An 18,527-nucleotide genomic window follows, 5' to 3' on the forward strand; every position below is an offset into this window, starting at 1 on the left:
GGGGAAGCAACATGATAAGGGAGGAGTCCCTTGTACCTACCTCTTTGTCACTGCTTGGTTCCTGGTTGTAGTGCTCACACCCCAAGAGCAACCAAGAGGCACATACTGCATCTGAGTAATGATGATGGGACCTCTGCTGGGATTGGTGTTTCTGCTTCTCATCCAAGGACAATGCTGCCTGGACTGTAGTAAGTAGGAAAAGCCTGTCAACTGAATTTCACTCTCTTTAGGTCATAATGATACAGTGCTTCCAAATCTCATTTATTTTCAGGGATATTTTTTTTTTATGTCCCAGAATGGCAGAAATTTGCAGCTTCCCTATAACACTTCACATCAGCTTAAGTATTTCATTGGTCTCCCTCTTGTGTCTCTTCTTTTGCCTCCCTTTTAGTCCTTTTCTTTGTCTCTGCTTTGCACTGCTTCATCTTTGAAATCAGGTTGCTGGCTTTTGTACTGGTCCAGCAGCAAATACCAGGGGATATAAAAGATAAAAGAAGCTGTGTTGGCCCCTAAGAAAAATCCAAAATCCATATTAGCCAATCAAAGTGTCACAAAATAGTATGCAAGCTTTTGAGCTCTCCAGAACCCTGCACCAGTCCCTGCACCATTCCCTTGCTGCACTGCTGCCCCATCTTGTCATTCTGCTATCGGAATGGGGAAACTGCTGCTGCTAGACTTCAACTCCTATCATCCTTGACCATTGGCCATGCTGGATGGGGCTGATGGGAGCTGGAGTCCAACAACATCTAGAAAGCCACAGGCTCCCAATCCCTGCCCTATCGCAGATCACATGGCCTCAGGGTGAGGTTGTAATTGTATGATACTTCTTCAGGTAACACACAGGTTGGCACAACAGCAATATAAAATGGATGAGTTTTATTTTTGTATTTATTTGTTTTAAATATTTATACACAGTCCTTTTATCCAATTACTTCAGGGCAGTTTACAATAACAGCTTGTTAAACTCCATAGCACAATCATTCCTCTGTGCCTCTTATTCTTGGAAATATATACAGTGGTACCTCAGTTTTCAAACGTCTCCATTGTCAAACATTTCAGTTTTTGAACACCGTAAACCCAGAAGTAAATGCTTCGGTTTTCGAACATGACTCAGAAATCAAACATGCCAAGCAGCTTCCACTGAGTGCAAGATCCTGAGGCCTAGCTGTCAGCTATTGAGTTTTTGGTTTTCAAACATTTCAGAACTCGAACGGTCTTCTGGAAAGGATTACATTTGAAAACCGATGGACAGTGGTACCTCGGATTAAGAACTTAATTTGTTCAGGAGGTCTGTTCTTAACCTGAAGCTGTTCTTAACCTAAGGTACCACTTTAGCTAATGGGGCCTCCTGCTGCTGCTGCATGATTTCTGTTCTCATCCTGAAGCAAAGTTCTTAACCCAAGGTACTATTTCTGGGTTAGCAGAGTCTGTAACCTGAAGCGTTTGTAACCTTAAGCATCTGCAACCCGAGGTACCCCTGTACCACTGTATATAGACAACATCACTTGTGCTTTTCACATTAGCATCTTGCTGTTAGGTGAATAATGCAAATGGTCCAGCGAAAGGGAAGCTCCTAAAATGAGAGCAGCACAAAAAAAGTCTGTAGAGGGATGAAGAGGAAGATTTCTTTGTTTTGAAATATGCTGGGTTGGGTTTTCCACATCTTTCTATGGACATAGTTGTGTTGCTCTTAATTAGTGGTATGCAGTCAGTCAGTGGCATGTGTGTTTTAGAAGTTATCCCTGGGGAAGATGGCATTAGTTCTGAGTTTTCAAAGAAAGCTACTCCTACAGAGGCAAGGATGATGGTTTCGAATTATCAGCTTCTTATTAGGGTTAAATATCTGTTCTCCAGAACCCAATGCAGAACATGGGTTAAGAAGCAGACCTCTCCCTCAGAATTGATAAAATGAGCTGACAATCGCTATGTATCTTGGGAGAGAGAACTCTGCCTTGGTAAGTGGCATCCTGCTGCTTCCAGAGTTGCCAACTTTTTTTAAAAAAACAAACTGATTCCTACTCCTGTAATTTTTACAGCAACTTAATCTTTTTTTTTTAAATTAATATTTATTAAAGTTTCAGAAAGAGTAAAATCACATTAATAAACACAAAAATTCTGACAAAAACAGAGAAAAATACCCCATACAAAATACAAAATACAGAATAGAAAAAAGAAAAAAAAGAAAAAAAGAAAGAAAAGAAAAAACAGTTAAAAATAGTTCCGTCCTTTCATAACCTCTTTTAAATTTACTAATTTCCCGGACTTCCTCATACCTCCCTCTTTTGTATTCCAATTCAGTTTGTAAACCCAGCAATTTCTTACCCTCCTTTTTAATTCCAGTCCTAAATCTTGATATATTATGCCATTAGATTTTTACCTATTTGAACCTATTTTTCCATTTCTCTTAGTCTTTTTGGTCCTAATCCTTAATCTTGATACATTTATAGCTTTAAAACCTGTTCAGCTAGAAGCCACTTAACTTCAATCCAACATCACTCTAACATTCATTGATTTTGCAGTATTTCTGTAAATAGTCTTTAAATTTCTTCCAATCTTCTTCCACCGACTCTTCTCCCTGGTCACGGATTCTGCCAGTCATTTCCGCCAATTCCATATAGTCCATCATTTTCATCTGCCATTCCTCCAGTGTGGGTAGCTCTTGTGTCTTCCAATACTTTGCGATAAGTATTCTTGCTGCTGTTGTAGCGTACATAAAGAAAGTTCTATCCTTCTTTAACACCGATTGGTCGACTATGCCCAGGAGAAAGGCCTCTGGTTTCTTCAAGCAGGTATATTTAAATACCTTTTTTAATTCATTATAAATCATCTCCAAGAAAACCTTAATCCTTGGGCACGTCCACCAAAGGTGAAAAAATGTGCCTTCAGTTTCTTTACATTTCCAACATTTATTATCGGGCAAATGGTAGATCTTTGCAAGCTTGACTGGGGTTATGTACCACCTGTATATCATTTTCATAATATTCTCTCTTAGGGCATTACATGCCGTAAACTTCATACCTGTGGTCCATAACTGTTCCCAGTCAGCAAACATAATATTATGTCCGACATCTTGTGCCCATTTAATCATAGCAGATTTTACCGTTTCATCCTGAGTATTCCATTTCAGCAGCAAGTTATACATTCTTGACAAATTCTTAGTTTTGGGTTCTAAGAGTTCTGTTTCTAATTTTGATTTTTCCACCTGGAAGCCAATTTTCTTGTCCAAATTGTATGCCTCCATTATCTGATAATAATGAAGCCAGTCTCGCACTTTATTTTTTAGTTTTTCAAAACTCTGCAGTTTCAATCTATCTCCATCTTGTTCTAAAATTTCCCAATATTTCGGCCATTTGACCTCCATATTGAGCTTTTTCAAGGCTTTCGCTTCCATCGGTGACAGCCACCTTGGGGTTTTATTTTCCAATAAGTCCTTATATCTTATCCAGACATTAAACAAAGCTTTCCTGAGAATAAGATTTTTAAATGCTTTATGTGCTTTGACCTTATCATACCACAAATATGCATGCCATCCAAATACATTGTTAAAACCTTCTAAATCCAAAATGTCAGTGTTTTACAGCAACTTAATCTGCAGACCTTAGCAAGGTGATGCTAATGGCCACCTCTTTTCCATTCTTAGTTTTACATGTGGACTTGTGCAAACCAAGTTGCTGTTTAATAAGTAACAGGAGGCCAGACTGGATTTTTTTCAGATCAGCTGGCAATCCTAGCTGCTACTATTTACAAGGAAGTAAAACGCAACAAAATAGCTATTACTAAAGGTCATCACACAGCTTCTCTTGGCTTAGAGAGAGCATAATGTATCTTCCTGCTTGCTTTATTATTGTTATATTCACCCCAGCTCTCCACATGATGGAAAATTCCAGGAGTGCAGTGATTACCCAAGAGGGGTGCCAACACAAATAAAATATTGGGGGGGGGGGCAGGTATGCCCCACCCTGCATATCTGATCACATGACACAGTGCATGCACACCATTTGAATCAGAATGTCCATCAACTTTGTGGGAACCCGGCCACCTCAAATATTTTATTGTGGGGTCTGAAGCCCCCAAGGCCCCTAGGAGTTGACTCCTGTGGTACCCAGGTTTGGTTCCCTTTGGAAGAAGGCCTCTGAAGGCTTTTTGATATTTTGTACTATTTGTGTATTTTTTAAAAATACCCAGGTTGACATAGGCCATTGAGGTTCAGCATCCAATAGACAGCACCACAAATACTGTTAGTTTATAGAGTCCAGATTCAGCCTACAAGGTACTTACAGACATTAACAGATACTTACAGATACTATTGATACTCCTTTGTCAGGTCCAAGTATTGTGTCAGGGCAAAACAAACTATCCAGACACAACCCAGACTGTCATTTTCTGGAGGTATCCAGGCCCCTACCAGAAATTTAAAAATGCAAAGGCATGTATTTCATGCCTCTAATAATATTAATAGGTCATGATTGCATTCAAAGGAGAAATACAAAAGGAAAAAAGGGCACAGTATGGCGCAAAATAATTACAATTAATTTATTAAAGCTGAGGCAGAATCAGAGGTGAGTAAGGCAAGGATTAATGTCAACTTGCATTCCACATAGGACCAATGGACATACAGGTTTTGAAGATCTGCTCTTTCAAAGTGGCTTACAACTCAATTAAAATAAACATGAATTACAGATGAGGGTTAGGGGTGAGTATGTAATGAGACTTTAGCTATATTATGATTCAGCACTAACTTATCCCATTGATTTAAAGGGAAATGAAGTTCAGCTCGACAGTCAAGGAAGCAGGGCCCAGAGTGAACTGTGGGTTGTCTTGTCTGCATCATTCCAAAGTATAGAGCTACTGAAGGACTATACTATGGTCCATCCCTCCCATTTTCTCTTCAGGATAAGTATTGGGAGAGTGGGGAAAAGGCTCCTCGTGTGATTATTGGTCCCCCATTAGCTGTGAGTGAGGAATGGCTCCTCCTGGTGACTGATCTACTGAATAAGATGATGCATTCAGCCACAGCCTATCACAAATCCACCACATGTGAATGTAATCTCATGACATGTTGATGGATCTTCACGGGGACTTTATTTAATTGCAAAAATGATTCAGAAATGTAAGGAACTGAACTTAAGACTAGAAAAAGGAGAAATAAAGACACTGAAATTGACATATTTGTACATCTCCAGTAACCACAGTCATTGTTTCAAAATTATGTGCAATCCCTGATGTTTCCGGTTAAAGACTGCCAATAACTAGGCACAGGAAATGCCCCTGCCTGTTACTCAGGAGAGCTGGTGCTGTTTACTGGGGCAAGCAGTCCAGAGCATTCCATACTAAGTGTTTAGCGTGGAATTGCCACGCTTGGATCACACACCTTTTACGGAGCATACACACAAATTATTTATCCAGCCACCCATCCTTCTTTCAGACTGCAAATGATCCATCTTAAAAAACACACAAAAAAACCCTTAAGTGAACAGTAGCTCCATCTTTCCAGGTGAGCTTGCAGAACTACTCTGCTGCTTTTTTAAAGGTGCCTGTTTCCGCAGCCCTCTCCCAATTCTCCAACTAAGCATATGTTTGCCATTTCTTTCACTGTTGAGAGCTCCTAATATTTTATTCATCCCTAACTCACTCCACCTATCTCTGCCCTGCAACTGCACTCCACAAATGGGGCCCTGCCGCAAGTACTGCATGCCTCAGAGGTACACTTAGCTTGTCCTAGAAAGTGGGCTTTTAGTGCTGCAGCTCCAGTCCTCTGGAATCAATTACCAGCCAAACTTGGGCAGGTGCCTTGTGTCATGATGATTAGGTATCTACTGAAGGCATTTTTAAATATATATTTTTTACTTAACAAAGCTTTCACTGAAAGGTGACCCAGGCATTTATGGAATATTAATTGTGTATCTGCAGAAATGTATTTATTGGTTTTTAAAATAATCTGTGGATATGGTTCTTCTTGCTTTTAGAGCTTGTGTTTTATTCTACTTTTGTCCACTTGGATCATTTCATGCTGTGAAGTGGTTTATAAATTTGTTTTAAAGATTAACAAGTAAATAAGAAATCATGGAATTTGGCCCAGGAGACAATTTTGCAGGACAGTATTTCCTTCCTAACAAACAGAAGGCTGAGAAGGTTCTGTGGGAGAGGTGCCAGTGGGCTTAATTTCAGCCACTTCCCAGATGTCATGCCCAATGCTGAATGCAGGCAGCACTACCTGGTCTCTGTAAGGAGCGTGTCACACTTCACAAACAAATGACCATTTCCCCATGAATGGTGATTAACCTTCACTTTCACTGGTATCACCTTGTGGAAGTCACAGAGATGAGGTGGCAATTGAAAAGCAAAAGGTTGGGAGGGAGGGAACCGGAGCTGCACTTGCAGGTTATATAAAGGAAGCCCAAACAGGCTTTCGACCTGCGCCAACTTCTGGTGTTCTTGGAAACGTCAAAGAAAGACAGACTCACTCCAGTCCAAAATGTCCCTCTTGGCTGTTGTCCTTTTGTGCATGTCCTGCACCGTGACCAGTGAGGCTTGCGGTGAGTATTAAAAAGCTTAGGGTGCTTCCAGAGGGAAGCCAATGGGTTGTTGAGGTTTCACAAGCAGGTTGTTGGAGACAAGGTCTTCAGAAACCAAATGGATTTCCTACTGGGAAGGGTAAATCTGGACTAAATGGTGTGTGTGTGTGTGTGTGACATGGGTGGGCTAGCATTTTATGATAACAGTGTTGCAAGGATGCTGCAAAAAACCTTGAATCAATGAGGAGCACTTGTCCCATGATATATACCTGTCTGTAAGCACCCTTAGTTACCACAGAGCCCCATTCAATGTGGGTAGGATTTAAAAGGTGCTTCCACAATACTTATAGTGCTGATAGAAGTGGCAGAAGTCATTCCTGCATTCTTTTAGATGTATCTCAAAACACTGGGGACGCGGGTGGCGCTGTGGGTAAAACCTCAGTGCCTAGGACTTGCTGATCGTATGGTCGGCGGTTCGAATCCCCGCGGTGGGGTGAGCTCCCATCGTTCGGTCCCAGCTCCTGCCCACCTAGCAGTTCGAAAGCACCCTTAAGTGCAAGTAGATAAATAGGTACCGCTTTATAGCGGGAAGGTAAACGGTGTTTCTGTGTGCTGCGCTGGTGCTGGCTCACCAGCTGCAGCTTCGTCACGCTGGCCACGTGACCCGGAAGTGTCTTCGGACAGCACCGGCTCACGGCCTCTTGAGCGAGATGAGCACGCAACCCTAGAGTCGGACACGACTGGCCCTTACGGGCAGGGGTACCTTTACAAAAACACTAGTGTTCAATCTACTAGGGAACATGATTTATTTTCATTAGCCAGTTTATTAGCATGCTCCTGATGTTTTTACTGAAGCTATTATAGTAGTATTGTACTTTTATATTTTCCATGAGATTGCAGTTTATAAATGTTTAAATAACATTAAAAAAAATAAAATGCGTGTTGTCATAAGTTGAAAAATTAGGTAAGTGCTCTGGGGACAGTTGTTGCTTCTTGATGAACATCTGTTTTTCTCGGTTCCAGCTGTCCCCAGTGCTCAGCAGTGGCTGGTTACAGGTCTCCAGACACAGCTAGAAAATGGCGTGAAGCAGCAGAGTTCACCCAGTCCAAGCGTCGTGATGGCTTTGAACCTGGCTGGGGGTCGAGATTCCACAGCAACAAAGTGGTTGATCCAGGATATCAAGGGCATAAAAGGTAGGATGTCGAGAATGAGAGGTGTCAGCTTCCCCTAGTTGTCCAACTGGAGCACTAGAGGTTTGTGAACCAAGCCATGTTTGTTTGGAGACACATTATCTGTCTTTCCCCATCTCTTTCTGCAGAGATGACCTCTGGCAAAGTGGCGCTTTATGTCCTATCTCTCCAATCATCCTGTGTGGATCCGAAGGATGTCCCCACAGCAGGGGGACATGTCAACGTGGTCAGTGCCTTGGAAGAAAAAACCAATGAAGAGATCAAACATTACTGTAAGAAGACAATACCTGCTGAACTCCTCCCATCCTTCCAATGTTAGGCTGTGTCCTCTCCCAGCTCTTGCATGGATGGTGGCTCTCAGCTGACTGAGTTTGAGATGCCCGAATCCTTCAGGAATGTCTCCCTGATATGCTACCAATAAAATGCCCTTGGATGTGCTCCCAAAACACTGGCTACTTACAACAACCTAGTGCAGTGGCTCCCAATGGGTGGTCCACAGATGCCAGGGGGGTCCGTGTAACCCACCCAGGGGTCCATGGCACCATTCACAGAACAACAATTACCACAGAGGTATCAACATTTTCAAAAGCAGGGGGTCCATGGCTTGGCTTTTGGAAAACAGGGGGCCCACTGTACTTAGCTAATTGGAAACCACTGACCTAGTGTGACTGAAGCTAGCACCCATCTTTGCCATTTGAGGATAGCCACATCCCTAGACATTATAAGGACCCCAAAGAGCATTGGGCTGAGCATGACAGCCTGCTGTGGTCAGGAAGCAGCTGCAATGGATAATACACAGCTATGTTTGTTGCAGATGACACTGGAACCCCCAAGACTACCAACTATCAACTGGCTCTAGATATCCTGGCCCTGTGTGTGGAAAAGAGTCCGGATGCCAAAAATGCTGCCGCCACCCTCATTAAGATCGTAAAAGGCTGCCAGAGCAAGGGCTGCTTCGACGTGGGTAAGATTACCACACTTGTACATATTTTTTTAAAAAAGTAATTTTCAGTTTTACATTTATTTTGCCCTTTCTCCAAGACGTTTAGTCAGGACAGTGTACACACTTATCCTTGCAATAAGTAAGCCACAGTGGGGTGAGATGGTGACTTGCCCAAGGTCACACATGGGGAGTTTCATGGCTTAGTGGGGTTTGAGAGTCAGGGACTCCTAGTGCAAAATCCTGCCGTGCGGTGCAATTTGACCTGCTTCCTCCCAGCACCTGCTTTTCAGCAGCCTTCATGCTCAACAGCTGCAGGGCTGACCTCCTTCACCTTGCCTAGTGTTCCTTCCGTGGGTCATCCTTTGCTGAGCAGGACATCAGAAAGAGAGGTTTGCCCTGGTGCTCCCTATAGTCTCAGTAGGCAGGGCTATTTGCCTAGAAAAAAGAGGTGACGGAACTTGCCGTGAACACCTACTTCGTTCTCTTAGAATGGCAATGGTGCCCACCTGAGAGGTGCCAGGACTGAGTTCTGGCAAGTTCCGGTTGAATAAAAGCTGTCGGTAGGCAATGATGACGTGTGATTTGCAGATACTGCCGCCATGGTGGCTTTGGCACTGACTTGTGTGCATGACGGAATGAGCAAGGGGAGCAAGATGGAGGGAGCCATTACTGAGACGCTACATGTGATCACAGCACAAATCCTTGACTCACAACAGGAGAGTGGCATCATTGGAAACATCTATAGCACTGGGCTGGCAATGCAGGTATGTCTCTTGCCGTGCATCAGAAGATGAAGCAAGGAGTGTGTGTGTGTCCCATTGCCTTCTCTCCACTGCAAGCTTCTCTCTCTTGCTTGCTTTCCAGGCACTCAGTGTTACCACTGAGTTCTATCCTGCTGGGGCATGGAAATGCACCAAGACCATCAACGAAGTGCTGAGGAAGATGTATGAGGGAGCCTTTACTAATCCTGAGGCGGGTTCTCAAATCCTGCCTTCTCTAGTGGGCAAAACATACTTGGATGTTGCGACTCTGAATTGCTTCTCAGGTAAGGCTGCACCTCGCTGAGTGTTGACCTGAGCCAATGCAAGAGCAGCATACAAGTTCCGAAAGGTCTTGAACTGCATATAGGAAAGGCATATAGGAAAGGCAAGGCCTAAATTAATCTGTTTTCTGTTTTCCAACATAACCTTTTCATGCTGCTATGAAAAAAGCCAAGTGGGGTTGTCAGCTTTTTTCCTTGACATATCTCCTGCACCTCTAACAGCTGCATGGCAAATCTAGTTTCCCTATCATCACTAAATTTCCTTGATAGAAAAACTTGCACTGTATCTGTCGAGCAATGAATAAAGGCACTGTGAGAAGTGAAGTTACAGGGAACCAGGCAGAGGGCCTTCTTGGCAGTGTTGTCTGCCCTGGTGGAATGCCCTCCCATCATTGTCTTCTAAAAGTCAAATAGGCAACCCTGTTCAGGGAGCTTTTTTTAATGTTTGATGTTTTTAATATTCTGTTGGGAGCCGCCCAGAGTGGCTGGGGCAAACCAGTCAGATAGGTGGCATATAAATAATAAAATTACTTTTACTACTACACAATAAGTATGTTTGATATGCAAATGTTGGAAGTGGCATTGGGGATGGTCCTTTCATGCACGCCCCTCCTGCACCTGTTCGCTTGAATGCATGGGCAGAGCTTATGACAAGAAAAGGCACTAATAGTGCAGTGGTAAAGCTTCAGCTCATTTTCCCAACAAGGCTTAGATCATGTCATGGGCTCCCCTCTAGCTCTGGGACTACAGGACTGGCTTTAGGTATTAAGGGCATCATGAGGTATCTGCTTTCTCCTGTCTTTTTGCACAGATCCTAACATTACAGTGCACTACACTGTAATCAATCAGCTAATAGGACCCTATTTCAACTACTCCATAACAGTGAAGGTGCCCAAGGGCTCCATACTGCTTGCTGCCTTGGAAGCTGCTCAGCGTGTTAATCCCACTATATTCAGGTAAAGAAGGGAGGCCTGGCAGGGGTGTGTGAGCGAGTGTGTCAACTCTAACATTTCATGGGGGCGGTGAAACCCAGGATGCAAAATTGTGAAAATTTATTCTGTAAAAATAAGCTAATACCATGATTTGAGGGACACTGAATATCATTTTTAAACACTAGATTTTGGTGAATTGTTTCCCACATTTCTGAAACTTTTGGGACACTTCCCTTTTTTCTTCCCTTAAAAATTTATTTCGGAAATTTATTCCCCCTTAAATGATAGATTTCCCCTTTTAACTTACAGCTTTCAAACAGAATCAACTTCCTGGGGGCCCATGGTTATTTCTATCCATGGTGTCAATGGCAGCACCGATGACAAGACCTACTGGCAGTTCTTGAGTGGCGACAAACCCCTTGACCAAGGTGGAGTGTCTGATGAAGAAATCTTTTGACTCTAAAGAAATACAAAATGGCCGTTTGCAGTCACAAGGGAGCATGTTCTCCAGATAACTTCTGCAATTAATGGCAGTATTTCCTCTATTATGTTTGAATTGTTAGTAGGACAGAGAGCAAAACCAGCAGCAGGGCTATACCTGTGTTGTTCATATATACAATTAAAGTGGCAAGGAGCAAGGGGGACCATTAATATTCAAATCTCACCTATTAATAAATGGTGAGACACAAGACAAGATCGAGGGAGTTGCCTTGGCAGTGACTGGAGTCCATGGGTACAGGCTAAAGAAGGAGGTTAGGGAGACAGATGCTTTAGTGAGGTTACCAGCTCAAAAGCTGGCGTTGCTCAGGAGCTGGATTTGAATGATATCCGAGATAACTTTTATTATTATTTATTTCATTTATAAATTGCTTCCCATGAGTCACTGTGAAGTGATTTACAAAATCATAACATGTTATGTGTGATGTAAAAAGAGATAAAATTGATAACAGATATAAAAAATAATTACTAGAAAGTTTAATATAACAACAGTACATACAAATAACAATACAATTCAGATCTAGAACAGATACCAACTTGTATAAAGAGATTAGAAGACTTGATTAAAGAGGACATCTGATATCCAATGGGAGTCAAAGTCAGATATGAATACTAAGCTGAGGCTTGAGGTACAGTAGCAAGGCAAAAAGGATATGACATAGAGAAGGCTGTGAAGCAGAACTGGGATAATAAATTTATTTATGTAGTTCACCTTTCATGTGCTCTCCCCGCAGTGGCAGGTTCTCTGTTTTTCATATTCAGCTGATGGTACACATCCAGCATAAAACAAGCATGTGCTAGCTACAATGTTGAAGGCAGTAGTCAACAAATGTATCTGATGGGAAACTGACTCCTATGCCTGCAGATTCCTGCATTTCAGGGGGTTGGGCTAGAAGACCCTTGGGGTCCCTTCCAATTCTATGGTTTTATGAAAAAGCTGTATTTCCAAGCTGTAGAGCACTACTTACTTTTCAACATCACCGCTTTGTGTCTCCAGGTGTTGGCAGCTACAAGCCCACGGACAATGAACATATTGTGGCCAAATTCAGTACATACTGAGCAACCAGCTGCCAATAGGAAGAACTACTTCAAATAAATATTTACCAAAGTATAGTTCCTGCTCCAGGTTAAAGAGATGTGTCAGCTTATTTGAAGATGCAACATTCAGCCATGCTGCATGCTACATAAGAACATATGCACTATCTTGTAGTTCTGACAAGTTATAAATAAAGCAGTTGGATTCCTGTGTATCATACTGTGCATATTTCAGATTGTTCTACACCTTGTTATCAATTTCAGTTAAGCACTGATTTCATTTATATTCACAAAGTAAGAATGGTCTATGCCAGACAAAAATAGGAGTAAATATGATTTCTGTCTTTTGCTTCCTTCTATATTGGACAAGATAGTATGCAGATATGGAAAAACTACTCTACCTGTCAATTTGTAACCAATAGATAGACACCAAAATCAATGAAGAAAAGCTGCCATGGAATGCTTCCGTTAGAGTAGGAAATGCTTTTCTATTCAAAATACAAAAAAGTTGAATAATAACAAAGATACAACCAACAAGAGTAACTCTTGTCATAACTCTGAAGCAGCAGTAATATGAAAACTAATGAGCTAACTACACCAAGGTACGCTCTCTCAAACTGTCAAGTTTTAATGATTTGGCAGAAAAGTATCTGGATGGCCATAAGGCACATTTCCCTAGACAAGGGAGCTCCAAAGAGTTAGCTCAAGATCTGAAAAGGGCCTGCTCCAAATTCCTGCCCATCTCATGTTGGATGTGAAGTTCTTTTTTCTTCCAGTGGGAAACAGGGTAATGCCCAAAGAGCACATTGTACAGAAATGAATATTGGGGAATAAAAATACATAAAAAGCCACAAAGGGGCTATTATTACTTGCAAGGATTACAATACGCAGGACTTAAATTAACTACAGACATTGCTGTACCCTACCCTAGCACACCTAAATTCCACCAGTGCTCTAATTAGCATTTTACTACATAATCGCAGCTGTCCTGTCCTGAATGCAGGGCATTTCCATGTGAGAGGAGATCATAGCTACCATTCTGGTTTCTGAGGTCTTAGATGAATATTACTAAAGATCAACTTGGTGCATGGGCGTAGCTGCCCCCCCAAATCAATAAAAATACATAACAAACTGAGGTTCTACCCCCAAACAAAAGGCTTGCCCCCCCCCCCAAATCCTGGCTACGCCCATGAGTTGGTGACCTGAATCTAGAACCCAAAAACTATTTCAAGAAAAAGAAAGAAGAAAAATGTTTGAAGAGGATAAGGGTCCCCTACTTAAAACGAAGCTGCTCCCGGTGACTTTTAATGTGCCACCAGGTTCTTTGCTGCGACGGAGGCCGCAAGCTAAGCTGTGCCCCGTAAACTCTCCCCGGCTTTTTCTAGCCACTGGGCAGCCAGGAACCAACCTTGTCCCAGGGAAGAGCCAGAAAGAACCCCTGGGATCATTTATTCGCCGGAACTAAACCGTGTGGCCGCTCGTTTCCGTACGTCCCCTTCTCACTAACACCCTCCCTACCAGAAGTGGAGCCGTACACTTCCGTCGCGCTTTGGGATCAGAGGCTCGAGGTCAGGCGGAGCTTCTCTGCGGGAGAGCCACCCGCGCCCACCCTTCTGGTCCTCACGGCAGCGTCGCACGATGTGGAAGCAGCTGGGGCGCCCTTTGCTCGGCCTCCGCGGGACCCTGGCAGGTGAGGCGGCCTGTTTCGGAGGGGCCGAGCAGCCGGGGCGGAGCAGCCGGGGAAACGCGCGCGGCTCGCCGGTGCCCTCGCTTCGCCGTCCCCCCCTAGGCGGCTGGCTGGGCGCGGCGGGAGCAGGAGGCTGGGTCGGGTGGGCTTCGGGCTTGATCCGGCCCCGCTCTTGGCTGTGCTCTTAGCAGCCTCTCTCGCAGGAGGAGGAGCAAGGATCACCCCGGAATTTTCTGCGGTAGGAAGTCGAGGGAGAGGGGCCGCGTTGCTCGTAGTTCCCGCTATGGGGATAATAAAGCGAAGATCCTGCCTCTAGTGACCAGAGATGCAGAAGGCAGAGCTCTTGTAGCAATCATGCAAAAGGGGAAACTTCGAGAAGGTGAAGTTTGTGTCACGCAAGACTGCAAACATACCTGTACCTGTCTAATGACAGAGCGTTTGGGGGCCCCTGTTCTCTGAATCTGGTCCTCCTCATCTTGCCACTAGGAGGTCAGCAACGCTGGTGATGAACACCAGCTTCGATGGCTGTAGAAGGGGTTTAGAGTGCTAGGGTTAGCCATATGTCCTCTCCCTCCCCCCCCCCCATCTTTTCCTGGGTATGTAAAATGAGAGTTCACAGCTAAAAGTAGAAGTCTTGCTCTTCAAAATATAACAATCCTAGTTAGACACGTTCATAGAGGATGGAGCTATCCATGGCAGTTAGTAAAAAGGACTATGCACCACTTTTGGAATTGGAGACACCATACCTCTGAATTCTAGTCACAGGGGAATAACTGCACAAGATCACTGAACTAGAGGATACTGAAATGAGATAAGCCTTCAGTCAAATCCAGCAGGATTCTTCTAACGCACCCACCCTTCCTTTGTGTCCATAGTGTCATCATTTCTAAGCTCTAGTAGAAACCCTGAATTGGTGTGGCATTCAGTTGAATGTGGAAAGAGAAGTCATTTTTTTTTTGTCTCTGAGCATTCTTTGGGCTGCTGTTGTTTGTAATGTGAAATTGTACCCCTTCCCATGTATGGACCAATTGATTAAGAATGTTGAGGTGTGGTGCATCTTCTCTGAAATCAAAGGGAAATTAGCAACCAAAAGGCTATCAAGTATAGGAGACCTTTGGCTATCAAGTATAGGAGACCTTTGGCTCCTGATGTTGCTGAACTACATCTCCCATCATCAGTTGCTGGGGCTTTTGGGAGTTGTAGTTCAGCATCTGGAGGTCCAAAGGTTATTCACGCCAGAGCTAGATGGTCCACAACATGATGTCTTTGAAGAAACCATAACAAATTATAACTCCGATTGCCTCTGCAGCACTTAGATACCCCCATTTTTGGCAGCTTCTCTTCAAAGTATACATTTCTGTGACGTTATCAGATACCATGATTTGATGTGTTAGAGTGGATGTGTGTTTCTGCTTGACAATAAATTTAAGCACTATGCCTTCTGTTTCTTCTAGATTCCAGTGGAACCAAAATTTTGACCGCTGGCTTGAAGCAGTATAAACTTCCACCAGATTACAGTGGTATGTTGAGAAATAAGGGAGAGTGTTAATAAAAGTATGAAATGGATGTTTGATAATGAGTGTTTCATGGCAGGATGAAGTGTGGTAAGCATAATTGGTATTCACTCGGAGATGTTCTACATTGGAAGAATAAATCAGGAATTAACGTAGGTGGCGCTGTGGTCTAAACCACAGAGCCTAGGGCTTGCTGATCAGAAGGTTGGCGGTTCAAATCCCCACAACGGGGTGAGCTCCTGTTGTTTTGTTTCAACTCCTGTCCACCTAGCAGTTTGAAAGCACGTCAAAGTGCAAGTAGATAAATAGGTACCACTCCAGCGGGGAGCTAAACGGCGTTTTCGTGCGCTGCTCTGGTTCGCCGGAAGCGACTTAGTCATGCTGGCCACATGATCCGGAAGCTGTCAGCGGACAAACACCGGCTCCCTCGGCCTATAGAGCGAGATGAGTGTGCAACCCCAGAGTACCTTTACCTTTACATGAAATATCATGGAATGAAACACTGGGGTAGCATTGTTCCCAAAAAAAAGATTCTCTTCTCTAGAGAGCTGTTGCCAGAACATGTAGCCATTACACCTGGAGAACTCGCCCATCTCCTCCCCAATACAGCAAAGACACTGTGCACAAAGAAGTAGCCTTCCAGGTATGCAGCCTCAGCTAGCTAGGAAATGCCAAGCATTTGAAGATCCCACTGCTGGCTTTCTTCATCCAGCAACAGCGCATAGGCACTGAAATGCAGTCTTGAAATCATACAGGTTAGCTTGGCTACCTTTGGCAGTACTGTTTGAAGGAGTTGAGAGGGGGTTAAATCTAGACCCCCACCTTCTGATTAGGAAGAAGAACAACCTTGATTGAGGTGGTTGGGGCATATAGTGACTGTTGCTTTCTGATACCAGAACAGATACTCATAAAATGCCCACTTTGTTCTGGTCAACAAGTGCACTTAGTGTACATTATTTCCTTAAATATATTATATTTTGTACTAGGCAGACAGTGATCACATGAAATATGTCAAATATGCTTCCCTGTGTAGTAAGTGGAAGCAAAAACACTTAGTGCTGGAATACTGTAGAATCAAACATGTGCTGAAGAGCAGGGGACCCAACTCCCCGCGTTGTTGTTGTTAAAAAAGCAAATAGAGCAGCTATACTTTTTGCTAAGGTTTGGCTCTTTTATGCAATAGCCCTTTCGGCTGCTTACGTCTCTCCCATTTAACAGAAGGAATTTTCATTCCATTTCAAACTGCTGCCTTACTACAGCAAATATAGCTTCAAATTAACTTCATGAACCAACATAGTGGTAGTAAATCTTAATGCTGCAGTCCTATACAAGTAGTTCCATTGGTATCTGGGAAATTGGTGCCCAACTGAAGGCCAGTTTATGTTAGCTTAGCAAAGTGTGGGCACATACACAGACTCTTGTCTGTATTAAGGGTACAAGAACGAGGGGAGACCTAAACAGGGAAGCAGTTCTCAAGAGCACCGCTAAGACTCATTTTTCTCTTCACCAGGACCATAAGGGCAAGGAGGAATCTGCTTTTGGTGCAGGAGAGTCCTGGTTTTTAGCAGGTGTTACCAGTAGCTTTTAAATCCACCACAATTTTTGGTATTGCACTAACTTGCTGGTGGCATCTACTATCTTCCTCAGAAGGCTCTTTACAAATAAAGACCCTATGTAAAATGAACTTAAAGGACACAGAAAGCTGTATTTTTTTTTTGAGGTGGGGGAAGGTATTTGAAAAAAACACACACAAAAATAGTATCAGCTGGCCTGTTTACTTTAGCTGGGGAAGGCAAAGTGATATTTAGAATCATAGAATTGTAGAGTTGGAAGGGACCATGAGGGTCATTAATCCAAAGTCATCCGAATATAGCCTGTTATCAGCTCAAATGTTAACTTTGACGTACCATCTCCTAAACGTGTGTTAACATTACTGGCTCTAGTGTTCCTATATAGTTTACAATAGGTAGCTAATCAGGAAGCACAGCTATGGATGATGAGCTGAGATTTCTGGACCTGGACAAAACTCTTTGGTAGTCTAGGTGGGAGACTGTTACAAGAAATACTGAACCCAGTTTTATTCTTCTAGGTATCACTATTCCCGAGAAAAACAGATTGAAATTTGTTGAGAGAATGCCAGCTGTACCAAAGGTCAGGAGAGAGTTCAAGAATTTACGTGATATCCGTGGTCCATCTAAAGAAGCCACAGAATTCACAGAAGGACAGTATGGTATTCTGGTGAGTGTGAGCATTAGTAACCTTGATGTGGCTTCTCAGTTGTATAGAGAAAGAATATGAAGAGATAAGTCATGAAGCTTGGAAAAGGGAGATATCTGTTACCCTGTGATTTCAGAAGGAGTTTGTGTGCCTGACATATTTTCCTATTTCTGAATGGTGAAAATACTTTTTCCTCCCCTTGCCTGCAGGCTCTTGGTGGTGGCTATCTCCGCTGGGGTCATTTTGAAATGATACGTCTGACGATCAATCGGCACCTGCATCCCAAGAAAATGTTTGCAGTGTGGAGAGTCCGTGCTCCTTACAAGCCCATCACACGCAAAGGTCTAGGGCAGCGCATGGGTGGTGGCAAAGGTGCAATAGACCACTACGTGTCAGCAGTGAAGGCTGGCCGCCTCATTGTGGAAGTAGGTGGGTTCTGTGAATTTGGTGAGGTGGAACGCTTCCTAACACAGGTGGCCAAGAAGTTGCCTTTCCCTGCTATAGCTGTCAGCCGGCAATCCCTGCAAGAGATGCGGGACAAGGAAGAGGAGAGGAGGCGCAACAACCAGAATCCATGGACATTTGAACGCATAATCACAGCCAACATGCTAGGGATAAGGAAATATTTGAGTCCCTATGACTTGAAACTGAAGGGTCGGTATTGGGGAAAGTTCTTTCTGCCTGACAGAGTATAAACAGGAAGTCATGGGACGGGCAGTATTCTGCTCCGAAGCATCAATTCTTCCGCAGACTTTTCCTGTATTTTTGACTTTTTCTGGATAATGTGTTATGGATCCTTTCCCACATGTTCTATACTTGGAAATCAAGTAGATGTGGAGGGTGATGGAGTGGCTGTAAATACACAGAGCTTGGGTGAATAAATTTGCCATTTTCTTGTTCATTTTCATTACTCCCACACGGATGCAGGGCCTTTGAGGAGGACTTGTTGGTTT

The 18,527-nt window shown here is 43.4% G+C and overlaps 2 protein-coding genes across 3 annotated transcripts; both read left to right on the forward strand.

Annotated features, from left to right (window-relative positions):
• The first annotated feature begins 63 nt into the window (after positions 1-63).
• CBLIF (cobalamin binding intrinsic factor) lies at positions 64-12,371 on the forward strand. 2 transcript variants are annotated; one of them, XM_080977113.1, is made up of 9 exons: positions 64-188; positions 7,539-7,709; positions 7,835-7,978; positions 8,521-8,670; positions 9,238-9,413; positions 9,514-9,694; positions 10,503-10,647; positions 10,933-11,051; positions 12,119-12,371. In XM_080977113.1, exons 1-9 carry the CDS (start codon positions 119-121, stop codon positions 12,178-12,180), a joined length of 1,218 nt encoding a protein of 405 aa, XP_080833239.1. In that variant the 5' UTR covers positions 64-118; the 3' UTR covers positions 12,181-12,371. The 2 variants fall into 2 exon arrangements, with proteins under 2 accessions (XP_080833239.1, XP_080833240.1); XM_080977114.1 differs by lacking the exon at positions 64-188 and adding an exon at positions 6,398-6,536.
• Positions 12,372-13,677: 1,306 nt separating this feature from the next.
• On the forward strand, positions 13,678-18,475 carry MRPL16 (mitochondrial ribosomal protein L16). Its single transcript, XM_080977175.1, has 4 exons — positions 13,678-13,846; positions 15,298-15,363; positions 17,447-17,595; positions 17,784-18,475. Exons 1-4 carry the CDS (start codon positions 13,795-13,797, stop codon positions 18,267-18,269), a joined length of 753 nt encoding a protein of 250 aa, XP_080833301.1. The 5' UTR covers positions 13,678-13,794; the 3' UTR covers positions 18,270-18,475.
• The last annotated feature ends 52 nt before the right edge of the window (positions 18,476-18,527 follow it).

This window comes from Podarcis pityusensis, assembly GCF_964106645.2.
Source record: "Podarcis pityusensis genome assembly, chromosome: 1".
In the NCBI taxonomy this organism is placed as follows: Eukaryota; Metazoa; Chordata; class Lepidosauria; order Squamata; family Lacertidae; genus Podarcis; species Podarcis pityusensis.

Coding starts and splice junctions, on each gene's coding strand:
- CBLIF (XM_080977113.1), top strand. CDS start 119: ATGATGATGGGACCTCTGCTGGGATTGGTGTTTCTGCTTCTCATCCAA. Junction 7,979..8,520: donor TGAAGAGATCAAACATTACT/GTAAGAAGACAA, acceptor TGTTTGTTGCAG/ATGACACTGGAACCCCCAAG. Junction 10,648..10,932: donor GTTAATCCCACTATATTCAG/GTAAAGAAGGGA, acceptor TTTAACTTACAG/CTTTCAAACAGAATCAACTT.
- MRPL16 (XM_080977175.1), top strand. CDS start 13,795: ATGTGGAAGCAGCTGGGGCGCCCTTTGCTCGGCCTCCGCGGGACCCTG. Junction 13,847..15,297: donor CCTCCGCGGGACCCTGGCAG/GTGAGGCGGCCT, acceptor TGTTTCTTCTAG/ATTCCAGTGGAACCAAAATT. Junction 17,596..17,783: donor AAGGACAGTATGGTATTCTG/GTGAGTGTGAGC, acceptor CCTTGCCTGCAG/GCTCTTGGTGGTGGCTATCT.